General features: G+C 37.9%; 1 protein-coding gene across 1 annotated transcript in view; it reads left to right on the top strand.

Annotated features, from left to right (window-relative positions):
- The window catches only part of MMP16 (matrix metallopeptidase 16), a 244629-nt gene that overhangs the window by 146331 nt on the left and 71522 nt on the right, over positions 1–26776 (top strand). The window contains 2 exon segments of the mRNA XM_030553407.1: positions 20293–20454; positions 24126–24343. Of these exon segments, the coding sequence (XP_030409267.1) occupies positions 20293–20454; positions 24126–24343 (380 nt within the window).

The following is a 26776-nucleotide window of genomic DNA, read 5'->3' as shown; positions in this document are numbered from 1 at the left end:
GTGGGATAGCAGTTGTGGTTAATAACATCCCTATGTAGACAAATTCTAATACTTTTTAAGAGATACATTTCAGTAAGGAGAAAAAAGTGGGAGAGGACTGGAGAGCAAAGGGTTAGCAGAAGTGTTTAAATATTATCCCTAAAAAGAAGTTTCTTATACAAATTAATAGTTTGACCACTTAGAGGGGAAGATCTTGGCATCTGTATCAAGGGTAAACAATTATACCTGGTAAGTATCACTGAAAATTAATATACTTATTATATTATCCATTCACAATTTGCATTTTCTACAGTTAATATCCGGTGTGCTTTTGTGTATCCATTTATATTTAAGGAGGGGATATTCATCTTAAAATGGAACATGCTGTCAGGAACAAAACTGGCTGGTGACATTAACCAGGATTCCACAGTATTGTGAGAAATGAAAGAGACAATTTTCTTAGAAAAATAAGAATGCTTCCAAATTTTGGGGACTGCTGGATTGGTTGTTGATGGTGATGTATAATGAAGTCTGAATACCTTGCTAGGACTCCGTGTCAGCGCGCTGAAAGGCAGAGGGGTGCAAAGCATATTCTGGTGTTGAACCACAATTTATTCCTCATAGATAGCCTTTATATTTTTAAGGTTCACTGCTTATATAGTAGTTCCTATATCATGTAGTAGAGTCATTATCTAGTATAGTCTATATCATTTAAAAATCTAGTAAAAGAGCAGGGAACTTCAGTGACAGATATTAAAAGAAAATCTACCCCCAAAATGCTGCAAGTATTACTTAGCTAAATTAGTTTCTCTCTCTCTCCTGTTCTACTGCTCTAGAGTGGTTTGGAAAAAAAACAGAACAGCTTGGTTATTTAGCAAAAATGCTAATCAGGGACCCTCTTGATAAGAACCAGGCTCATTTTCCACAGTATATTGCACTGCTAATGAAGGCAGTTTGAATTCTGTCTACCTCAAAAGAGATAAACAACTTCTTGGAGTGCTTGTAAAACCTTAATACATTGTTATCCTGTTTTCGATAAATTTTGTTTGGATTACCCTTACTTTTAAAGCTCTTGAGTTAATGCAAAAACAACAAGAAAAATCAAGTTTTGTTAGAAACCAAAACCTGACCTGAAGGAAACATGTACAAATTAGTTTTTTGCACCAGCACTCTGTGGTTATATTCTGATGTTACTTTATACTGATTGTCACAATCATGTTTTTTTTCCCTTTAATGTCCTGGTGTTCTGAGTTTTCTCATTATGCTCGCTTTGTATGGGTTTATTAATGTCACGGGCTGAAATGACACATCCAAAGGAAGATGACATCCCTGTATTTTAGTGCTGCTTATCTCCATTCTTACCGCAGTGGTATATTGCTATGGACCACAAAGCTATCAAGCAGCACATGTTGTGTGAAGAACTGCACTCTCAACCCTCACCACACCTGCATTCTGAAGAAAGAATAGGAGAGACTCATGGAGTAAATGGGCTTTCCACTTAGATAAAGTCCTCCTCTCTCACAACTCACCAGTAGCTGTGTCTCTAAGGCCATTTGTTTCTATGGAGCAATGCATTTGTGGAACAGATGGTTAAGGGAGAGGAATGGGAGCAAAAGCAGAGTGTGTGTGTGTGTAGAACCAAGGGGAGAGGGCAGGGAGAGTCCAGGGTAGAGAGATGAAGGTCTGTGTATTTTATACATTGAACTGTATCCTCCTCCACCCATCCTTCATATGTCACTTGTTATTTTAGGCCTCCATTCTTCCAGTTGTTCCATGTGAGTGGGCCCTTTCATATGTGTGCCCCATTTACTTCTGGTGTCTCTCTGTAAAGTACCTGATCACTGGCTTAGGTTTCTGTAAGTTCTCTGGGCTGAGGACAACGACTCCATATATATCTATTCCACACCTAGTAATAAGGCCCTAATCCTAATTACACAGATGCTTTATTTAAATCTGTTTTAAAAAAAGAAATATGGATTTTTCAAGCCATCAGCTGGTGAGAGATGGATCATTTTTATTTCATGCCATTTAGAAGCTATCTATCACCTCATTTTCCTAATAGAAAGTTTAGATACAGGACAACGGGTCCAAACCCAGAAAAAGACCTTTTCCAGAGTGTGGCACTGTTAGGGAAATATGGTATCATCAAAATCCCCAACAAGAGCCCATCTCAGAGAATTCATCTAATTATACAAATATCAGACTGCAGTCCTGAAATTTAAAGTCACAAGACCAGAAAAAGATCTGCCTTTAGAACTGAATGTTCCTGGTGCTGTCAGAAAAATCCTCTACTGTGCACTGCTACCCATATTTATAGATTCATAGAAATATAGGGCTGGAAGGGACCCCAAGAGGTCACCTACCCTAATGTGAGGCAGGAACAAGTAAACCTAGACCACCACTGACAGATTGTTTGTCCAACTTGTTCTTAAAAGCCTCCAATGACGGGGATTCCACAACCTCCCTAGGAGGCCTGTACCAGAGCTTAACTATCCTTACAATTAGAAAGTCTTTTTTCCTAACATCTAACCTAAATCTCCCTAATTGCCAATTAAGCCAGTTACTTCTTGTCCCCCTTCAGTGGACATGGAGAATAACGGAGAATTGATCACTGTCCTCTTTAACAGCCCTTAATATATTTGAAGACTGTTATCAGGCTTCACATTGAAACTGAAGATCACATATTTCTTGTTGGATTTCTTGTTTCTTGTCAAGTCTCTCCAGCAAAACATCTTCATCTGGTCACTGTTCAGTCCATAGATTGGATTTTTTTGATGCACTGTGAGCGACAATAAATCAACACTGCTGAGATGGCAGGAGATAGTAGAGCAAATTTTGTAGTAGCTCTGCTGTACTTAAGAGACACAAAGCCTCCTCTTCCTTCCGCACCTCTGTAGTGCACTATTCTATGATATTCCAATACACTGGTAAGGTCATACAAAACAATTGCTATGCCTGAGACACAGGAGATTTCATGTCCTTAAGATATGGAAGAGTTAAGTTCTGTTCACCTACACTGTGCTGTCTTTGTAAGTGAGGGGCAGACGATCTTTATAAATCTGTGCCAAACATTTAGTTAAAATTCTGAATTTGTCCCTCTTGTAAGTTTACAAATAGCAAAATAAATTTAAAAAAAGAAGAGTGCATTTATGCAATGGCATAACTTAGGACAGAGACCCACCTCTCAACTTTACCCAGTTAAGAGAATATAATGCATTGGCCAGAGTAGTACTGAGAGTGCAAGTAGCTCAGTCTTTCTCTAGACCAGGGATAGGCAACCTATGGCACGCGTGCCGAAGGCGGCACATGAGCTGATTTTCAGTGGCACTCATACTGCCCGGGTCCTGGCCACCAGTCCGAGGGCTCCGCATTTTAATTCAATTTTAAATGAAGCTTCTTAAACATTTAAAAAACCTTATTTACTTTACATACAACAATAGTTTAGTTCAGGGGTCAGCAACCTGTGACATGCGGCTCGCCAGGATAAGCACCCTGGCGGACCAGGCCAGTTTGTTTACCTGCTGCATCAGCAGATTCGGCAGACCGCGGCTCCCACTGGCCGCAGTTCACCATCCCAGGCCAATGGGGGTGGCAGGAAGCTCACTCGCAACTCTTCCCGCCTCCCCCATTAGCCTGGGATGGCAAACCATGGCCAGTGGGAACCGCAGTTGGCTGAACCTGCTGACACGGCAGGTAAACAAACTGGCCCAGGCGAGCCGCATGCCACAGGTTGCCAACTTCAGGTTTAGTTATATATGATAGACAGAGAAAGAGACCTTCTAAAAAGGTTAAAATGTATTACTGGAATGTGAAACCTTAAATTAGAGTGAATAAATGAAGACTCGGCACACCACTTCTGAAAGGTTGCCGACCCCTGCTCTAGACACACACACACACATGCACTTGTAATAATGCAAATATTTTAAAATATTTCCATTAATCATCTCCAGCTATTATTTGCAATGGTCACTATGCTTGATTTCACTATCTAGGGCCCACAGTGACAAAAAGTCATTTAAAGGGAGAGGGATGTAGTGGTCCAAGAACTGTTAAGTGCAACCCAGAATATGGGAGATGCTGGAATGGTGGTTGGGTCAGGAACATAACCAGGACATACAAGAAATACATTGATTCAGCACATATTGTAGGTAGCCTCTTCTGGTGGGGCTTTCATGGAAAGCCCAACATATAATTAACGCTTCCATACCTTATAGAGCCTCCAGGGCTAGGGGGTTGTAGTTAGAGGCAGAATTCCTTGACTCCGTTCTAATTTGAAAAGAGACAGAGACAAATACTTAGTGGATTGTGGACTTTTTGTCCTTTCAAAGAAGGAAGACAGGAGGGTCTGAACTAACTGTTCTAGAGTTACAGAAGCTCTTAGGGACCAGCTCCATTTGTTTAGGAATCTGTGGGGTTGAATCACCACAATTCTCTTGATAACCTTCAATGACTACTTGCTGGATCAAGTTCCTGTAGCTTCCTAATATTCTCTGGCACCCCTTCTAACACGTCAAAGACAGATTCTAACTACTGAGTTCCATCTGAAGCTTCATCTTGGTAGATGGTGACAGGGAATGGAAGACAAATTTTGATAAATCTTGGCAGTTTTTGGTTGCTGCTGCCTGTCTGTTGGAGAAAAGAGAAACTATTGCCATCAGTGTGTCTTGATGACTAAGATTCAGAAATAGCAGTTATAGGTAACAGATTCTGTGTATTTAAAATCATGGCCAAAAATGAATTTGAAGTATTCTTGACAGTTAACAGTGTGTCGGTTCCTCTTCCTTACTATTCCCTTGCATCTTTTTCTCATCTTTTTTCCATCTATCTCTTTTCTACCTTGATTGCATGTTTTATTGTAAACATAATTCCTATTAAATAGGACAAGTTCTTAGGTAAAATCCTAAAGATGAGTGTAAGCTAAAGAGAGATGAAGATGTTTATAGATCAGGACATCACGGATAAAGACTTACACATCGTGAAACTTTTAATAAAGAAGCAAATTAGAAATGCCTTTCTGGATACAGTCTCATCACTAATTCACATTATCTTACATTTTCTGGCTTTTTAATTTATAGCTTTCCTCTCTTCACCAATGTGAATAAAAGCCTCTAACTTTCAAACATAGGCTTTGTCTATACTAAAAAAGTTGCACTGGTTTAACTAAGCTGATTTCAAATTGATCTAGTTGCACTGGTTCATGTCCCTAATGTAGGCACTTAAACCATTTTAAACCTTTGTTGAAAACAGTTTAGTTTGCTTTGGTAAATTACCTAATTTATTTAAACTAATTTAAGTGCATATACCTTTACAGATGTGCACCAGTTTAACGAGATCAATTTTAAATTGATCTAGTCACCCAAGGGTAGCTTTTTAATATAAACAAGGCCTTAGAAACCTTGCTCTGGGAAAACAGGGAAACTTTCCCTTCCTGTACTTTGTAATCTGAGCAGTGTTAGACAACAAGGTATAGTATTAAAATGTCAGTTGCTGCCTGGAGACCTGTCTTCATTAGCACTCCTCAAATCTATGCTTAGATCTATATAGTGGGTCTCAGCTCTCTTAGTCTAGTCTCCCAATATGCAGTTCACATCTGTGAAAAAACAGAATCTTGGAGTCAAAGTTGAATATGTGGATCTGTGGAAAATATTTTGGCCCTATTGCAGATTCACCAGTACCATGACTGCAGTATAATGAAGCTCTGCAGAAATCAGTTCATCCTTCAAGATACAGCTAGGATTCTGAGAAGTAAGGACAGTGAAAACTTTTAAAATAGTAACAGAAGATAAGCAATAGATGTTTTGCTAACTGTTTGCATTGAAATCCAAGGAAAATATGTTCGCAATGGGCTTGCATTAGAAGAGAACATTTGCAGTCTATATGTACATAAAGTTTGTCCTATGGGAAAACCTTCGCGAGGATTAGGTTATTCCTAGTTAACTATTTAGTTCCCTGAAAAATTATTGATCTTTTGCAAACTATTAGCAACAAAAATGAGTTGCCTATGCACATGGTTTGTAGATTCCCAAGAAAAGGCTTTTCAGACATGATGTAAATACAATGTAAAGTGAAACATACTTAGAATCTATTCAGTACATAGACTGTACTCACTCAGTTTGCCCTGGATAGTTTGCTAGCAGCCAAGTGAAATTGATGAAAATCCTAATCTCTGAACTGCAGGGATCACCTTCTAGTAAATTTTCTTTGCTGCCAGCATAGCTGACATAGTGGAGCAGATATGTGCTGCTGGAAACACAAACTAGTGGAGTTGAAAAAGAAGTCTCTTGAGCGGGCTTTCTGTCTCAGTAATGTTCATGTCATGTGCAGTGTTCAGTTATAATAAGAGCCAGGACCTCAGATTAAAAGATGCTCTAAATTACAATATCTGCATTCCTGCCATTTCATATAGCATGCTGCTCTTACTTAATTGGTGCTTTTCTATATAGGTATTTGTACCATGCTTAGAAGCATAGTATCTGAGGATCTTCCAGCAATGCGTTAAGCTATGTGACTAACATCTGTCAAGAGTTTGTTCTCTCATCCTCTCCCCAGAGGGAGAAGTGTGTGCAGTGGAGTGCTTTGCTTTGGGTTTTTGTTTTTATTATATACATACATGCACCTTGCAATATATTTGTTAGAAAAGGCAAGGTCAAAAAAATGTGCCGTACACTTAGAGCAGAAGGTGTACTTGGTGTAATACTAGACTATTGATGATACTGTACAAATGTGAAAAACACAAACTGGCTAAGTATTACAGTAATGCCATTTGATGATGATGATGATGATCCCAAGCTAATATTTCAAAGGGCTGCTTACTAACAGAAAAATGACTTTGGAAGTTGCAGATGAAATGAGAGAGTTACTAGTTCTTTTCTCTTCATACCTTTTCCCAAAAATTCACCTCTTCGTATCCTGCAGATAGTCACTATCCAATTCCTTCAAAGTTTTAACTCCTTCATGCCATGAGACAATATTTTCTATTGCTAAAATTCATTTTTGGCAATAGATGCACCCATAAGACCTGCATGACAGAAATGAAAATGCAAATCAGTCTCTCACACAGCAACTATAATTTCTGCTGATGCACCCTCATAGAGTAATCTATCCACAAGGCTCCTGAGTCTCCCCTGGACTGGATTTTCCAACACATTGCGAACACAGCCCCCATTTATTCACTACTTTAAGATCTAGGTTGAAAGGGTGACTCTGAAGTGTTCAGTGTCTGCTGCATAAAATTCCTCCTTGAGAGTATTACCACTGGGATATAAAGCTATACTTGAGAACAGAAACACCACTTCAGCCATTCAAGCAATGGAAAACTTGTTAAAAAAATCAAGCTGGTTGGTTTGTGAGGACTCAGTCATTAGGCATAGGTCTGTACAGTCAGGAGAAGATGATCTGTCTGCTAGACTCTATTTACTATCAGGAAGCCAGACGATGGAAAATATTAAGAGTTGGCAAGGTATGAGCTCATTTTTATTGATTTTTTTTCTTTCAAGAACCACTCTTCCAGCTTTGAGAAAAGTGCTTTTGTTTACATGTCATTAAAAAAAATCTGTTAAACACCAGCAGCCAGCGAAGGCAGAGTCTTATGGATGAATTTTACACAGTATTCCAGATGTTTAGTTAGTTGGCTGCTTTTAATGTATCCCAGAGTCTGTCAATGTGCAACATCATACGTCTTGCTCCCTTCTTGGTCTAAAATGGAACATGTCAGGAATTAGATGGAATTTGTGATATTATAATTAAAGCAATATAAAGGTAAACTGCTAAGGTCATTTCACACTAAGCATTTAGCCTTTTTAGCAGCCAGGTGGTATTTATGCTGATGCTTAATTGCCAAACAGAGATTGTTACTATCAGGGCAATGCACTGGACAGGTAGAGAGACTTGACCCAACACTCTGAATGTTTTTTCTATTCTCTGTGGGCAGATAGCATAATTTTTCCAAATACTTCTTTGTCCCATAATTGGAGGTACGATAGGGAAGATGAGACTTCACCACCCTGCCTTGTCAAACTCTGTATTTTATTTAATCATATGCTAATATCTAAAAAAGTGAACAAAATTATTTGGAATGTTTGGTAAATCAGATTTTTGGTTAAATCCAACCATGTTTCTATCATTTGTTTGCTTTTCTCCAAAAATGAGTGTGACTCATTTTTGCTTGAAAAAGCATTGGGGAAGGGGATGCAAATAAGACTGTTTTGAATGAATGAGCATATGTGATGTAAACAAGTATTTTCATGAATATATTCATGAGCTTTTGTTGCCCTATACATACCCACAATTACTGTGTGAGAATGTAATGAGAAAAAATGGAATGTAAAATCTACTATATGCTGTTGTCATCAGCATGGCCTCTGAGCAGACTGAGCAGCCCCCATATTGATCTCTGGCTAGATCATTAAGCTGGTCTGCATGGAGAGGCCAATCTACTATACTGCCTGCAAGTAAAGCCAGCTTGTATCATACTTCTCCCTCAGTCATAAAGGACCTAGCTAATTTGAAATCTGGGTCCATGTACATAGGCAAATACAGTGTCCAGACTAAGATGAAAAGGGAAGGGAATGATTTAAAATGTTGTAACATTTTCTAGCTCTCCTCATCTCTCTGTCTTGTGAAAGTGCTCTCCATTTTTTCACAGAGGCAACATCTCAATATTTTCTTCAGTGTTGCTCCTGTTTGCATCCACTCAGCGAATAAAAAGGTATTCCATGTGATCTAGAGGACGAGTCACATAGACCAGATGCCAGATTTTGAATTTCAGATACCTGAAGAGTTATTAGTAGGGTTGCCAATTTGGTTGAACACATTCCTGGAGATTTCCTCACATGACATAATCTTTAATTAAAGATAAATCTTTAATTCCTAGAAACTCCAGGCCAATCCTATAGGATTGGCAACCCTAACTACTAGACAAGGAAAGCTTGTGGAAGACCCAGCTAAGTTGCTAAGAACAATTCCTCTATAATTACAACTAATTCATAACAATCATGATCAGTTCACAACTAAAAGACATGATACATAAATTGTTTAAAATGAATGGTTCAGGAAGCTCTACTAGTAACTAAAAACTCATTTAATCTGATGGGAGGGGACAAAGAATGAAGAAACTATTTCTAGGAATCGCTAGATTGTTTCATTATGGGGGGAAGTGTCATTTGTTCCTGTTTGGAATGAGCATTAGCACTACAAACCCATAAATTCTCTGAGATCCCTGCAGGGCTCAAGCTTTCTGACTGATACCAGGGCTTGACTTTCAAGGGGGTCACCTGAGCACCTAGCATCACTGCCTGACAATATCTAATACTAAACCGGCAGTTTAGGAAAAAGATCAGAGCAGGGAGATCAGAACAAGGTCATTGAAAAGCAACACGTTTTCCACATTATTTCTCTTCCTTTCACAGTTTGCTAGTGTGCATGCGCTGAACTCCAGGTCAGATCATTGACGATTGCACAGCACTTTTGAATATCAGGTTGTTTAGGCCATGATCCTGCATTCTTAAAGTGAACGGGAGCTTGGCCCCTGACTTAAATGAGTGTAGGATCAAACCCTAAGTCTGGAACCTAAATATAGACTTAGAAGCCAACATTTAGGCCTGACCCACACACAGATTTTGTACTGATAAAACTATTTAAGTTAGAGGCATGATTTTTACATAGTTTTATCAGTTCAAGTGTAACCCATGCCTGCGTGGTGTGGTGCTCTGTCCCCCTCTAGTGACACCTAGACCATCACGAGATTGATGAGTCTGCTACAGCAGTGGCTCTCAACCTTTCCAGACTGTACCCCCTTCAGGAGTCTGATTTGTTTTGCATACCCCAAGTTTCAGCTACTTGCTTAAAAAATCAGACATAAAAAGATAAAAGTGTCCCATCACATTATTACTGAAAAATTGCTTACTTTCTCATTTTTACCATATAATTATAAATACTTAAATTAATTGAAATATAAATATTATACTTACATTTCAGTGTAAAGAATATAGAACAGTATAAGCAAGTCATTGTCTGTATTCAATTTTAGTTAGTACCAACTTCGCTGGTGCTTTTTATGTAGCCTGTTATAAAACTAGGCAAATATCTAGATGCGTTGATGTACCAGCTGGAAGACCTCTGCATACCCCTAGCGGTACGTATACCCCTGGTTGAGAACCACTGTTCTAGCTTTGCCAAGAGCCATCTGCCTAGCTCATGCAATAAAGACTCTTACACTAAGCTTCCGAGGTCCCAGGTTCAGTCCTGCCTAATGGTAACTCGGGTCTGTCATCATTATACAACCACTACCATGGACACAGTTCTATTAATTTAAAGGTGCCCTATACCAGCATAGTTCATTTCCTTTCTCATATGGGAATATGATAAATGGTTTAAGCCCCTTTATCCTGGAAAATCTGCATCCACACTACGGAGGCTAAAACACTTGAACTATATTAGCACAGTTAAAGTTATACAACTTTTATGTATAGACATGCCCTTAGGTGCCTATTTTTCAAAATCTTGGCCTGTGTTATCCCTTTTTTTAATAGAATAGTTTATATATGCATCCAGTACAGACATGGGAAAATGAACTCATTTGTACAAATGTATTACAGCATTTATTTAAAAAAAAACCTTAGTTTCATGAGCTCACATGTCTTTGGCAGGCACAAATTTAGCGTGTACATTTAACCAGATCACACCATTCAATACATTAATAAATTATATAACAGTGAAAACAAAACAGTGAAGACAAAACAGATTTGTCATCCAGTTTATTTGCCTAGATTTTAGAATATTATAGATATTTGTACCATTTTCTTTGAAGTCAGCAGACTTAGAAAATGTATCTATTTTTCAGATCAGAGTATTTTTAATTTTGTTTTTCTAAACACTTTGCCTGTTATGAAGCTAAATTCCAGGTTTTTCTATCTTTTGTCCAAGGTGGAAGAAAAATACAGACAATTCCATCATGACACTTTTTTAATATGAATTGAATAGGAAATTAAGGAAATATTGATCTGATGGAGGAAAAGGACTGATCATATTAAATGCCATAATATCTATCAGAGCATATTATTTTGACTTTAAAAAAATCTAGCTAATATGCAATTGACAGTCAGATTACATTACATACAGCAGTTTTGAGAAACCTGTTTTTGATGATTTGGGTGTTGTTTGAAGTGAAGACTAACATAACCACTCCCAGTAAGGAACAGAGGATGAAATTCGGTCCAGTGCATAGGACAAGCACAAGACCTGTGTGCATATTAAATTCCACTTATGCTTAGTTTTGGAGAGTTTAGTGATCCTTTTGCCGTATGCTGGTCCTTTGTGTAGGGGTAAATTTCACCCACTGTGAAGGTTGACAGCAGGAGTTTTTCACCTTTCTGCCAAAAATTATGTATATTTCTCCAAATAGTAGGATAGATTGGATATTAAATGAAAAACGTCATCCCTTTAAAACAAGGACTGTCAGAGTCTTAACATCCCAGTACTTGAGTTGGGTGACGTAAAAACAAGCCTTAATTGGTTGGGTTTGAAGTCAAAAGCTTGATTTTAGCAGAGGCACAGGAACTCTTAAACTTCCTTGCATGCTCCCCAACCAAGCCTTGTACTGATGGAACTGGAAGTTTGTCCATTTCATTCCCATGAGTGATATTCAAAGACAGTACAGTGCAGGAGAGCAGAGAATGGAGGGGTGCATGTTCTTTTCATATGTATATCCATATCTTCAGTCCCAGCATAAATTCATTCTCAGGGCCTTTAGAATGAAGTGTAAAACTCACTTCTTTGGCTTAGCATTCTCATAGCAACAACTAAAACCAACAGCAAAGAAGAGAGAAGACGGGGCAGAGTATAATTAGATACGATTGCTACAGTATTTGAAATACTTGCTGCACTGAGGCTATTGCAAGAGCAGAGGTAATATTATTTAGTTACTTAGTCATTTGCAATTTTCTTTGAGATTTCCAAGTTTTTTTAAAGACATGAACTTGAAACTGATTTTGTTGAAAGGTAGGAATTCATGAAAATCTCCTTTGTTTTTTCTTGGTTCCCCCTCATAAATATGCAATCTTGTGATGAAAAAATTCAGCCAGTTCTATTTTAAATCTGCAGTTTCTAAAGATATCCATCACTACTCTCTATTAGGATAAAAGAAGTACCTTTAAAAACTATTCTTTGAAAAGATTTTATTACTAGCAGAATATGAATGGGACTTTAAATGTTCAGTACTTTCAGAGGAAGTTAGCCTCTGGACTATTTACAGCAGTGGGCCTCAAACTTTTGTACTGGTGACCCCTTTCACATACCAAGCCTCTGAGTGTGCCCCCCCCCGATAAACGGAAAAACACTTTAAAATATATTTAACACCATTATAAATGCTGGAGGCAAAGAGGGGGTTTGGGGTGGAGGCTGACAGTTCACAACCCCCACATGTAATAACCTCACAACCCCCTCAGGGGTCCCAACCCCCAGTTTGAGAACCCCTGATATACAGCATGATTGCAACTGATTCACAGGCAAATATATAAAATATAATGCTTTGTTGAATTACTGTTCTTCTGCATAGTGCACCTGCTAATCTTGGAAGTTTACAGTGACTGTAGATCTACTACTCTTACAAGCACAATATACAAACAAAAATAGCAGGAGTTAAACAGTAATGACCTTTGTTTGTGATGATCTGTGTAATAAACAATTTGACTCCAGATGATTGAGCTATATATGTATGGCATGTGGGTTATGTAGTATATATAAGCCAGAGCAGATACTAGGAGCAATTTGAAGGTTTGCCACTCCAACCGACGCATTGAGACTAAGACAAGTGCAGTGCTTCCAAAGTTCCGTAAAAGCAGGGGGTGCACAGCCACTGCTTCACCTCTGCTTTCACTTCCTCATGGTATCAGCTCTTCTTCACCTCTCAGTTTCTGGGGAGGTTGACGTTGGTTTAGGGAACAATCTTACTAGTCCTTGGACTCTGAGTGTGCATTGACTGTGATTGTGGAGAGACAATGGGAGAAGACCTTTGCATCAGTGCTTTTGGAAAAGAAAAAATGAAGAAATAAATAAATACCACCATGCCTGAGCTACTTAGTAGGCAGCACTGGAATTCTCTTCACGGTATAATAAATGTAATCATTGAAGTGGCAGGAAAGAGCGGAAGGATGGTCCACAGGTTGGGACACTAGCCTTCTACTCAGAAGATCTGAGTACACATTCACCTGTGGAACTCCCTGCAAATGTCTACCTCTTTTCATATGCAGCTTTACTAATCATACTAATGAGCTTTTCTAATAGATGCAGTCATGTGCAGAACCAGCAGAACATTGGCAGACCATTAAGAAATCGCTTTAAAATATCTAGTGAATATGTGTAAAACATGTTTTTTTCCTAAATTCGTATCACTGTAATAAATCAAAAACAATTATCACTGAAAGGCACATCTGCAACACAGGAAATAATCTCTCTGTCAAATTTCAAGCTCCACTAGTGACCTGCTGGCCTGTTTTTAAAACAGTAGTTTTTTTTTTAATATATACATGATGGGAAAAGTGAGAGGGGAGTCAGTTCACTCTCGTTTTTTTTTTCAAAATGGCTAGAACATTTTGACTCACTTTCCACAAAAATTTGTGCCAAGACTAATATCAAGCTCCCAGATTTCATTGAGAATGGCAAAAATTTGAGTTACAAATAACTGAAAACAGTATCTTAGATTGAGAACACTTGTGAAACTTTCATGATAGGTGTTTGTCTTCCTGTATTTTACCAAAACAGTTTTATAAGCAATTGAAACAGTTTTGATCTGAGGCTGAAGGAAGCAGAGCATGAAGTTAACCACAGATAAGGTTGGAAGATGCAATGTTTAGGGATTTACAAAGCCTAAATCCTCCCATACTGACCCTTGTGGAAGAAGAAGACTTGCAAGGAACCATTCAAGATGGGAGTCCTTTTCACACCCCACCATGGCTACATCACAGCCATGTGAAACTGCGGCTGCCACCCTTGGGGTGTGTGTGTGTGTGTAGACACATGTTTAATTTCTCAGTGTTGAAAAGAGTCCAAAAGCCAATCTAATAAAGAGAGAGAACATCTGTGATATCATTGTCTGATGAAATAACTAGAAACATTAATACTGTAGATTTATAACATTTTTCCTGGTTGCTATGTAAAAGCAAGAATCCTACTGTGAGCTTTTCAGAAGCTAAACCAGCTGGAGTTCGGCAACTGTAATCTGATCATTCCGTAGTGAGAATGAAGTGAACTATGAAAATTAAAGAAGTAAATATATCACAATAAGTTCCTGGTCAGCGCACATAATATTTGCTGAAAAAGTTGCCAACCTGGGTTCACAGTGCTCTGAGTTTTAAAATCCGTCTTCAGTGTGGTAACTCATTACTGTGGGGTGTTGTTTTGTAAATACTGGGAATGCAGTAGAAGTCTGTCCTGTACAGATTTACCTTTCAGCACAATGTGGATTTAATCTGAAATTATCAGTGTAGGCATATGAAAAATAAGGCATTTCACTTAAAAATAGGGCTTCCTTTAGATTATTAATCTCATACCAAATTATCTGCTTTTTCTGGTACTATTTTTTTTTAGTTTTCAACTTCCTTTGGGTTTTAAAATACAAAAATGTGCACGAACTCCCATAAGGGTAAAATTCACACCCTCCCCCACCATGCAGAGGATCAGCGCAAGACCTATGAACCACTCAAATATTGAAAGTAGAGTTTAGGTGGGATTTAAGTGATGTATAGTCTTTGAGCTCATCATCTCTAAAGGGGTGACTTTCATCCACCAAAGAGAAGAGCAGGGCTTACGGTCACCTACACTAGACCAAGGTATCCTGCCAGGATAGCTCAGGAAAGCTGGATAAAGTTAGGGGCATGAAGAGAGGTGCGATTTACTGTTGCTCCAAAAAGAAGTCCAGGTAATGAATCCAGGGACTGTTACACCAGCAAGCTCACTGCCCTCCTTAGATAGTCTCTAGAGATCGAGTTTGTTAATAATCTGCTGCTCACACATTCACAAACTTGTTTTATCATGTAGATTGCAAAGATAGTGGCTATTTGAACAAACTAAAAAATCAAGCCAAATCCCAGTGTTGGCAACTGAGGTAATACTATGAGTCGTTTTTTGTTTTGTAAAGTAAAGCAGATTTAAAGCCTAAAATGTCATATAATTTCATACTAGAATGTCCATGTAAAAATAAGCATTGTGTCTCAACCACTTGCATACAGGTGCATCCTTATTTTCCCTATGAAATCAAATCTATAAAAATAAATAAGAAGGGCATCCATAAGTATAAAGCTAAAGTTCATATCAGACCAAATCTGCACTGGGTAGAGGGCACATGAATTCTGGATCTCTGAAATAATTTTGCAACAAATTGTAGAATAAGAACAGTGGATATAACTGAGAATATTGCACTGCATATATCATTATGGATCTTGCTTATTTTAATTCCCAGGTACTCATAGCCTGTTGACAGCTTTTGCTCCTATTAAAATAAAGGTTTTCAGGATGGTGCTTTCCTTAACATGGAAAAGTGCATGTACTGCAAGTAAAATGTAATTACATTATCTTCTCAAGATCCTGTTCTGGTTCACAGTGAAGTCAGTGGCAAAACTGCAGTCAGTTGCAGTGAGAGCAGGATGGGTCTCAGAGAACAGTGCATTGGAAGCAAAAGGGTTGGTATTGTTAATCTGGGGGCTTTCATACTCAGAGCAGGAATATTTCCAGTCCCTGCAATACTGATGAATAATATTATTGCTTTGGAGGGGAGAACATATGCTGTGCAGTCTTTCTCCAACCTCCTGCAAATACTTGGACTAAGTAGTTAAGCAGTGAACATAAAGTTGACTGAAATACTTGCTTCCAATTGATGCATGTCAGAAGTTAAGTGATTTGGGACACTCTTCTGAGATTGGCTGAGGCTAGAAACATTTGAAAAGAGATACTTGGCCTGGAGAAGAGGAAAGAGACAAGCTTCTGTTATCCTTTTGCACTCTCCTCAGCTAGTCACAGTGACTATGTGACTCTGGAAGTGACTTTCTGCTCCCCAAGCCAAAAGGTGAATATGAAAGTAAAAACTGTTGCTACAGATTAGAAAAAAATATGATTATATAAAGGAAAAAGAAGCTGAGAATGAAGCCACTAATGAAAGCCCTTTGACCTCCACTTAAGTCCTGTCTGCACTGGGTTACAAACAATGAATCTTGACCTGGCTAAAATTCAATTTTAAACTACTTTAGGACATCTGTTGATAAAGTTTTATGGCAGAACACAAAATTTCTAATAATTTCTTGAAATGAACTGGGGACAACTTTTTGTTCCAAAAAGTGGGGGAAGTAACTAAGGGGGGCATCCATTTTAGACTTTGTTCTGACCAAGAGGGAGGAATTGCTAGCAAATATGAAGGAGGAAGGCACATTGGTGAAAGTGATCATGAAATGACAGATTTCATGATTCTAAGGAAAGGAAGGAGGGAGCAGTAGAAAAAGGACAATGGATTTCAAAAAAGCAGACTTTCACAAACTCAGAGCACTGGTAAGTAAGATCCCATGGGAAGAAAATCTAAGGGAAATTTAGTTCAGGAAAGTTGGCAGTTTCTCCAGGAGACAATATTAAAGACACAACTATAAACTATCCTGATGCAAAGGAAAGACGGGAAGAATAGTAAAAAGCCAATCTGTATCCATCGGGAACTCTTTAATGACCAGAAAATCAAAAAGGAATCCTACAAAAAGTGGAAACATGGATAAATTGCTAAGGAGGAGTACAATGACATAACCATGTAGGAACAAAATCAGAAAAGCTAAGGCACAAAATGAGTTACATAAAAGGCACAGAGACGTAACAGGCAAGAAGAGTTCTTTAAATACATGAGGAGCAAGAAAAAGAGGAAAGCTGTTGGTCCTCTGTTTAGCAAGGATGGGGAGCTAATAACTGATGACAGCAAGAAAGCTGAGATTTTAATGCCTATTTTGCTTCAGTCGTAACTAAAAAGGTTAATGGTGACTGCATACTGAACACAATTATTATTAACCACAGGGGTGAAGGAATGCAAGCCAAAATAGAGGAGGAAAGCAGGTTAAAGACTACTGTATTTAGATAAGTTAGATGTATTCAAGTCAGCAGAGCTTGATGAAATTCATCCTAGAGTACTTAAGGAACTAGCTGACACAATCTCAAAAACACTAGCAGTTATCTCTGAGAACCTCAGAGGATGGGTGAGGTCCCTGAGGACTGGAGAAGGGTATATATAGTATCGATATTCAAAAAGGAGAACAGAGAGGACACTGGGAATTATACACCAGTGAGCCTAATTTCAATACCTGAAAAGATAATGGAACAAATTATTTAACAATCAGTGTGTCAGCACCAAGAAGCTAATAGGGTTATAAAATGAAATTACTATAAGGTGGGTGCACAACTGGTTGAAAGACCATACTCAAAGTGTAATTATCAATGGTTTTCTGTCAGACTGGGAGGGCATATCCAGTGAGGTCCTGAGTCCAGAACTATTCAATATTTTCATTAATGACTTGGATAATGGAGTGTGGACTATGCAGATGACACCAACCTGGGAGAGTTTGCAAGCACTTTAGAGGACAGGATTAGCCTGGCCTTGACAAATTTGAGAATTGGTGTGAATTCAACAAAATCAAATTCAGTAAAGACAAGTGCAAAGTACTTGACATAGGAAGGAAAAATCACATGCCCAACTAGAAGGGGGAATAACTGGCTAGTTACTATTATATTATTGCTATATTATTATACTATATATTACTAGATTAGTATACTTGTTATTATTCTAACTGGGTATATTAACAAGATGCAGGAGGTAATACTTCTCAGCACTTATGAGGCTTTAGCTCAAGCACTGTGTCCAATTCTGGGTGCCACACTTAGGGAAAGATGTTGACAAACTGGAAGGAGTGCAGCAGAAAGCAACAAAAATGATAAAAGGTTTTAGAAAACCTGGTCTTTGAGGAAAGGTTAAAACTAGGCATGTTTAGTTTCAAGAGAAAAAAAACGGAAGGAGGACCTGATATATTTCAAAAACTTTGTGTTTTTATAAAGAGGATGGTGATCAATTGTTCCCCATGGCCACTGAAGATAGGACAAGAAGCAATGGGCTTAATCTGCAGCAAGGGAGATTTAGGAAAAGCTTTCTGGCTATAATGGTAGTTAAGCTCTGGAATAGGTTTCCAAGGGAGGCTGTGGGAGCCCCATCTTCGAAAGTTTATAAAAACAACTTGAACAAACCCCTGTCAGGGATGGTCTGGGTTTATTTGGTCCTGCCATAGCTCAGGGGGCTGGACTAGATGACTTCTCGACTGCCCTTTCAGACTTATATTTCTATAATTTTATGATTCAATAATAGCTCCATATATCATGAAGGTATTTAACGTCAAGTGTTCATATTGTCATAGGTACTCAGAATAAGGTTTATTTTTACATGGCAGTATAAGACAATATTTGAAAAACTGAAGGTTCTATCAACTTGATATTTAGAAATATTTCTTATTCTAATTTGTGTGTGTGTATGTGTGTGTGTTGGGTTTTTTTTGGGGGGGGGAGGGGCAGGCTTTTGCTATGTTGTTTTGAAAACCAGCCTTGCATCTTGATTGGATTCAGAAGTGAAAGTAACTCCAAAGACGTCCTGATACGGGGGCCAGCACCTTGAGTGGAAGAGGTGGGGATGGGGGGATCAGCATCCTCCAGCCAGTCCTTCCATGCCCCTGACCCACGCCGTCCGAGGCTCCAGCGGCCTTTTAAATTGCCGGCCCCAGGGCAACTGCCTCTTTTGCCTCCCTGTCGGTGGCCCTGCTGGTAGGGACTGCATTGGCGGGGCCACCAATGGCGAGGCATAGCAATGTTAAAGCGCTGCCACAGCAAAGGACCCTTCTTAAAGCACTACTGCGGCAGCGCTTTAACGTCGCTGCCCCTTTTGCCTCTCACATCTCTTTTTGCCCTTACATCTCACATTTACTCTGGCTCTGTTGGTGGTGGTGTTGCTACAAGAAGCCAGATACTAGGGGCACTTAACACTGCTACTTTACACAAGTAGTCTCATTGATTTCAGTGTGTCTATTTGCATGAAGGAAGTTTGCAGAATTAGAATATAAGTCTCTATTTTAAAAAGAAAGCTCATGAAGAAACACAGAGTAATTTTTTGAGTGGATGGGGGTTGGTGGGGAGATGATTAAACAACAGACAATGTATAGTCCTGATCCTGCAATATACTTTGTGGTGGAATTGCAGAATTAGGGCCCATATTTGTAGTTTTCAGCAAGGTTGCAATAATTGCAGAGATCAGCATTTCTGATTATTCTCAGCTCTTTGCAATACAAATGGAATGTTGTTATCCAGAGGGAAAGACTTTAAAACGTGAAATCAGTTCACACATCTCTGATTTCTTTTGTGGATTTTCAAAAATACACAGACAAAAGGTGAGCTTGCCCTTGTTTGTTTTCTAGTAAAGAACACTGCGTTAATCAGGGAGTGATATGCAACAAGTCAATTAAATGATTTTAATCTTTTCTTTTTACTAAGTGAAAACACTGCATAATATTGTATTATTGAGACCTACTTAAAATAAAAAGCTCTACTTTTTATATAACCACTTACTTCTGTAAACAGATCACACAGTAAGGAATCTATTAAGACCCCACTGTAAAACATATACATAGAGGTAGCATCCTGGTTTGAGAGAGATAATGGGACACTCACCTCTTTCTTTATCTTCGTAATGATTTCACTTAGGATGATTCAGACCATGTACAGGTCATCAGCATGGGCCTGACTGTAAGCAGTTGGGAGACTAAAATTCTCTGCAGGACTTGTCCTAAATAGGTCGTATTTAGTTTATGAAGTTTACCACTTATAGCAGCAATATTTTTCTTTTGAGCTCAAGCCTACTTCCCAATGCAAATGCTTTTATTCAGTCTCGTTATAGGATTCAGTTAGAATTTGAAATAGCAAGCAAGCTAGCCATGACTATCAAGACTTATGTACAGTAATGTGTTTTTGCACTATGTACTCTTTACAAGCCTATTTGAACAATGATTAATACAGTCATTTGAATCCATAAAAGAATCACCACATCTCCATCATGCAGTGATAATAATTCTTCATTTGTTTAAAAGAAAAAAGTCTACTGCTATTCTAGGGTTCCCCTTATGTTTCATTTTCATATGTTGGCTCTTGATTTTTTGGTAAAATCTGAATCCACTAACATGTCATTCGGTGTCCACGATGCTGTATTTGTATAACTTTATTGGTCATATTATTCTAAATCATTTTCTCTTTTTGTTTCCGTAGGAAATGATCTATTTTTAGTTGCAGTGCATGAACTGGGGCATGCTCTAGGCTTGGAGCATTCCAATGACCCCACTGCAATCATGGCTCCTTTTTACCAGTATATGGAAACAGACAACTTCAAACTACCTAGTGATGATTTACAGGGCATTCAGAAGATCTATGGTATGTCATTTTTTTATTACACATATTAAATAGTTTGCTTAAGAACATATTTGAGGACAAATATATATATATATATATATATATATATATACAGTTAAAGAAAGCAACATAATTGGAAAGAAAAAAAATAATTTACTTATTGCAGGTTTAAGGGAACTCTGACTTCCACAGGACTGTCTCTGATATTTCCACAGGCAACTTTTTTAATACATAAGTTTTAAAAAGCTTGACATACACAGTTAACCATTAAAGAATTTGCTTTGCTAAATTAATGGAGCATTTACATTCTTACAATGAAAAATCTGTTCTATCTGTATGTTAATGCCAAGTGACTGGTAGATATCATTTGCATTTGCAAATGATGTCATTTAAGTTCACTAATTTGTTTTGCATTCATTAGTTTTCCAATTTAAATGTCTAAGTGGTAAGTGTTCTCTCAGGGTTAAACTGACTTTTAACAAGGTCACATTTCTTGCTGATCTTTTGCTGTTAGGAAAGCCAGATGAGTTCATACAGAATAATGGTGCACCTCTGATTAGAAACCAAATACATCTATGCTAAATATTATATTATTAAGTGATGTTATACTTTGGATGTTCCAGAAAGGGAACAAAGGGATTGGCTAGTTAAAATTTATTGTATGTGGTTAACCCAAAGGAGGTTGTTTCTCATGAACTCATAAATTGGTAGTCTAGAGAAGGACATTTTGCCCATATACTAAATAATAAACTCTAACAGCTGTATGCTAATGAACTTTATTACTCCTGGGAAGTGATGCCTGACATCACTACCAAATTGCATGTGGAAACTTTGGTTTGGATTTAGAATCATTCAGATAGCTACTGCAAATTAATTCCTTTGATGCCTGTGCTAAAATCAAAAGGTGATTTGGACTGAATGTCTGAAAAAAATCTTACCCTATGAAAGTAAATATGTTGACCTACACTATTCATCACAGCCTAATTAATTGTAAATTATGAATGGCATGCTCCTTAAAATTATGAAGGAAATAAATGTCTTATTAAATTTCACTGATGGTAGTTCGAGTTGCCTTAAATATTCAATCAGTAAACATTTATCCTAGTTAATTTACTTTCTTTGAGCAAGTACTAGACATTCAGATTTCATTTATGTTAGATTTCGTTATGTCGCAGGTTGCAAAGATGCTCCTTAACCTACTATCATACAGATGAATTAAAGCAGACTGTTTTGTCACATACAAATAGACACTGCAGTTAAACTGATCTAGATAGATAGCTACATACTAAAAGTGTGTCCTACTTCTAGAGATATTACAGGTCCAACAGAGACATCCTATATTTAAAATGGAAAATATATCACTAGATCCAATAATATCTCTAGAACTGGAAAGAAGTTTCTTAACCTGCCCATTACACGTAAGGGTTTTTAACAGCATGAATCTAGAATGACCATATTACTTACAAATAGCAAAACTATGAATGGACTAATCAAATCATCCTAAATGAGTGCCATTAAAACCTTTATAATGTACCACATCATGATTTATTCATTATATGACAAATAGTTCACAGCACAGATATTTTAGAAATGTTACACAGAGGGTTTCATTATTATTATTTTGCACTATTTTTAAGTTTGGACAACCTGCTCAATCCATCTGTATGTAAAACCTAATGTCAGGGTTGCCATGAGTCCAGCTGTACAGGATTCATAGGGGAAAATATTAACAATGAATTTCAAACATTTCTTTAAAAAATAAATAAACATGTTTTCTATATACATAAATGCCTAAACTTTAAGGCCCAATCTCAAGACCTTACATGGCTAGAAATGTGCTTTGTGCCTCACTGGGAGCTGGGAAAATATCCTTTCCTATGATCTTCTCTTTGTATCCCTGATGGTTCAAACCTATCACTAGTGCAGAACTCAGTTTTACCAGGCTGGCAACTTAGGCCAGTATAGTTGGAGGGGTAGTGAGAGAAATTCCACCTCTGCGGTTAAGAAGGAAATATTTTGGAGTCTGGATGATTTATAAAACAAAGAGGCAGCTACAGAAGCAGCTCAGAAGCATAGAATATTAGAAGTAGAAGTTCAAGAAAAGATAGATTAGTGGGAAGACAGCAGGTTAATTGGTCAAAGGTGCATAATTAATGCAATTTATTACATGCCTGTGTCGTTTATCACATAACCACCACATGTGCTGTGTGTGTGGATGGGTGGATGGATGTAAGTATTAGAATGTTCAAAAACATGGGTTGGTGGTGGAATTATTACATGTTGTTAGGACAAATTTCCCACATATTACATAACCAGTGCAAGTTTTGTTCTCACCAAAACAGTTCTATAAGCTGTTGTTCAAGCACAAACTGTTTACCATGTGTAATCTTAAATTTTGGTGGATTTTGTGGTCTGTAGACTTGTTGGGGAATACAGGAGGAAGGTATCAGATTTCCAGCAGTCAATTTTTTCTTCATAAGTACCTTGATTTTATGGATCCAAAGCACACGTTGTTATACAGTAACTCCTCACTTAAAGTCATCCTGGTTAATATTGTTTCATTGTTACATTGCTGATCAATTAGGGAACATGCTCATTTAAAGTTGTGCAATGCTCCCTTCTAAGTCGTTTGGCAGCTGCCTGCTTTGTCCACTGCTTGCAGGAAGAGCAGTCCATTGCAGCTAGCTGGTGGGGGCTTGTAACCAGCCCCCCTATTCGCTCCTCGCTACCCTATGTTCCCTGTGCTGCAGCCGCCCAGCAGGCTAGCAATTGCAGGCTAGCAATTGCCAGCAGTTCAGCTGTCCCTCCCCCCACTGCCATGTGCTGCTCCTGCCCTCTGCCTTGGAGCTGCTCCCAGAGACTCCTGCTTGCTGTGCAAGGGGGGGGGGAAGGGCGAGGGCTAATGTCAAGATGTCCCCCTCCCCCTTGCTCCTGCTTCCCACTTACCCCTTCTCCATATAGAGCAGGGAGGGGACACGGAGGGAGAGAGACAGAGAGAGCTTGGGGCAGCAGCTGCTGTCTCAACTTCCTGATCCACTTAAAAAGACAATGCACTTAAGAGTGGGTCAGCTTACTTAAAGGGGCAATGTGCATCTCTCTCTATCTCCCTCACACAAGGTGTGTGTCTGTCTCTGTCTGCTATGCTGTCTCCCCTCCCTTGTGTTCGTGCTGCCTTGTGTGTGAGGCTACATTAACAACAATATGTTAACCCTTGAGGGCTCAGCTGAGTGCTAGTTCATCATTTAGCAACCAGGCATTCCCTGGGAAATATTCCTCCCTCTTCCACCCTCTAACTTCACCACCTCACAATCATCATAGCTGTGAACAATATTAAATTGTTTGTTTAAAATGTATACTGTATATATACCTATATAATATAGAGTTTTTTGTCTGGTGAAAAAAATTTCCCTGGAACCTAACCCCCCCATATTTACATTAATTCTTATGGGGAAATTGGATTCGCTTAACATTGTTTCATTTAAAGTCACATTTTTCAGGAACATAATTACAACGTTAAGCGAGGAGTTACTGGACTTTATCTTCACAGATCAGAATTTGGAAAAGAGCATGTTACGCCAACTAAGCCATTCCTCTGCCAATGCAGGAGTATTCATTGGGGTATATTTTTGTAGAGCTGTCTGCAGTGCGATTTACAGTGATCTAAACCATGTCCTGCTGCTAACATTTTTAAGGTCCACCTGACAAGATCCCACCACCAACAAGACCTCTGCCAACAGTGCCCCCACATCGTTCTGTCCCTCCAGCAGACCCTCGGAAGAATGACAGGCAGCCTAAACCGCCTCGGCCGCCCACTGCTGACAAACCTTCCTATCCTGGAGCCAAACCAAACATCTGTGATGGGAACTTCAACACTCTAGCTATTCTTCGCAGGGAAATGTTTGTTTTCAAGGTAGGACGCTGTGAATTTTTTAGTGCTACATCAAGTGTCTGCATTTCTGCTTTTTTCAGGAAACAAGCTTTCATTCATCATGACTCCACTTTCCCAGCCCTCTCACAGTTAGAAAGTTCAAGAAAAGAAACTAAAGAATAAACATACAAATGGTTTAAATGTCTAGCAGAGCATTGCTGTAATGTTCTATTTCTGGAATACATTCATGTCAGCAGAAGCTATAATTCCTCAAAATTTAAGGGTAAGTAAATGCAGCATCTTATGCAGAGATTAAAAAAAAACATAATTCAAGGCATGAATAGAAGCTGATAGGAATGATTTTGTTTGGAACTTAGCCACTTCCAGGCACATTGCAGTTATTGTGTCTTCAGCACACACCACTTTACAAGGACCCTGTAATTTAACTTTATAATTAGATCAATCATTTATAAGGGATGTTTGTCATTGTGTAGTGGTTGCTATGATACATGTTTGAGTAAAGGTCTTTGCTATAAGAATTTCCTTGCAGATGTTTTATTGTTTATTTCAATTAATCATTTTGTCTGGAGCTGCAGATATGTGGTGCATCTCACACCAACTGGACTAGCCTTTTGATGGTGAGGCTTCACTAAAGGTTCAAAGACAACAAATCTAAGCAAAGCCATTTGTTAGAAGAATGATCTAGCAGAGCACCTTGTATAATATCCAAATTGCATTGCAGGCTATAGAAATAACAGTCTCATTATTCAGTCTTTTAAGTAAATTAATTTACTGACAGTTGTTGTACAAATTGCCAGCAATAAGCAATAGGTAATGTTAATGTAATATATTATCTTGGAATCCACAGAGATGTCCCAAATTTGACTGAACAACGGACTAGGTGGGATTTTTGTTTTGTAAATATATGTCATGATTCTTTTTCATTTCAAAATTATACCTAGTGAGAACAGACGCTTTCTTCCATGAAGTTTTTCTTCCAAGCCCTAGGGGAAAACATTAGCAACAGGATTAATTTGTTCTATCAGATTGACCTTCTGGTCCATAAATCCAATATTTTGCCGTAGCCTTTGTTTTCTTTTCTTCTGTGCCCTGTTTTTGCAGAGATTGATAGAATACTCAACACATTTTCCCCTTATGTACCCTCTCCAAAGAACCTTTTATCAGTACTCAACAGACCTTGAATTGCTTTAAGACTTCTTTTAAAATAATTTACTTATCTGCTGATTATTTTTTGTTAATTAATTCAAATTATTGGGTTCTCCTCGCAAGCAAAGGGCAAGAGATGAATTATTTTTCCATAAAAGACTGAAGAGTTTGTCAGTCCTGAAAAAAGGAAATAACCTATCATTTGAATATTTGGCTTCTCTTCAAACTTTGTGTGCCTTTCTTCTGGAAATGCTCTACCATCAATCTTTGTGAATAAAACAAAAAGGTTAAGGAAGAATCTAATTTTCTGAAATACATTAAACAGGATATTAAAATACCTACTTCATCTTATATCATCCATCTCAAGAACAACAGAACATACTCTCATTTATTGTATACATAATAAATACTGACATGACCTACCACTAATACAAAATTGCATGTCTACCTAAGCCTGTACTTTCAAATAGATTCAACATAATTCCTAACTATTTTTTCCTTTATATGTGAAAATAAAAGTTGTAGCAGTTAAGAGAAAATCATTTTAATTCAGTTTCACTTAATATCTTAAAATCTTTTATTTACCATACAATATGAACATCAAATATGGTTTTATGTTTCAGTAATAAGCAGATTTCCATTCACACTACTGTGCCTCAGTGACGAAACATGATAAAGCTCATTCCAACAATTCTAATAACCAGCAGAGTACATAGGTTCATATTTGGGGTCTGACTTTCCACAATGTATATGCAATTCCAGGACTTTTTTCCTGCACAATGACACATGTAATATGCACAATCGTGCTTGCACGTTGCCAGTTAATTATCCAGTTGGTATTGTCAAACTAAAATACTCAATTTTTTTGTGTACTCTTAGAATTGCTTATACAAATTGGATACACTTCTGAAAATTTGGCCTTGATTGTTAGAAAGTTAAAAGTAGAACTGAGATGTAAAAGGAAACAGTCTGAGATTCACAGTGTATTTTCATAGGAAACTACAAGCAATATTAATGTCAAGGAAACAGATTTTTTGTACAGTTCAGCTATTAGAGTGTACTCAAGTGCATCAGAATTTTTTGTTCAAGTTCATGATTTTTGTTTGCAGTTTTTAAGACCATCTTAGAAACATCAGTTTCTAATTGGATATTTCCAGAGTGAAAGTTAATAAAGCTATTTTTAAGAGAAAAGTACAATTTAAAGATTTTTTCTCGTCCCTTTTAATTGTTTTCTCATTACTTTTACAATATAACCATTCTGCCAACTAACCGTATTTGATAGATTTGTACAGTTTTCAAAAGATGATT

The sequence above is a fragment of the Gopherus evgoodei genome, chromosome 2 (genome assembly GCF_007399415.2).
Source record: "Gopherus evgoodei ecotype Sinaloan lineage chromosome 2, rGopEvg1_v1.p, whole genome shotgun sequence".
NCBI lineage: Eukaryota > Metazoa > Chordata > Testudines > Testudinidae > Gopherus > Gopherus evgoodei.
This window is presented reverse-complemented; position numbering and strand designations above follow the sequence as displayed.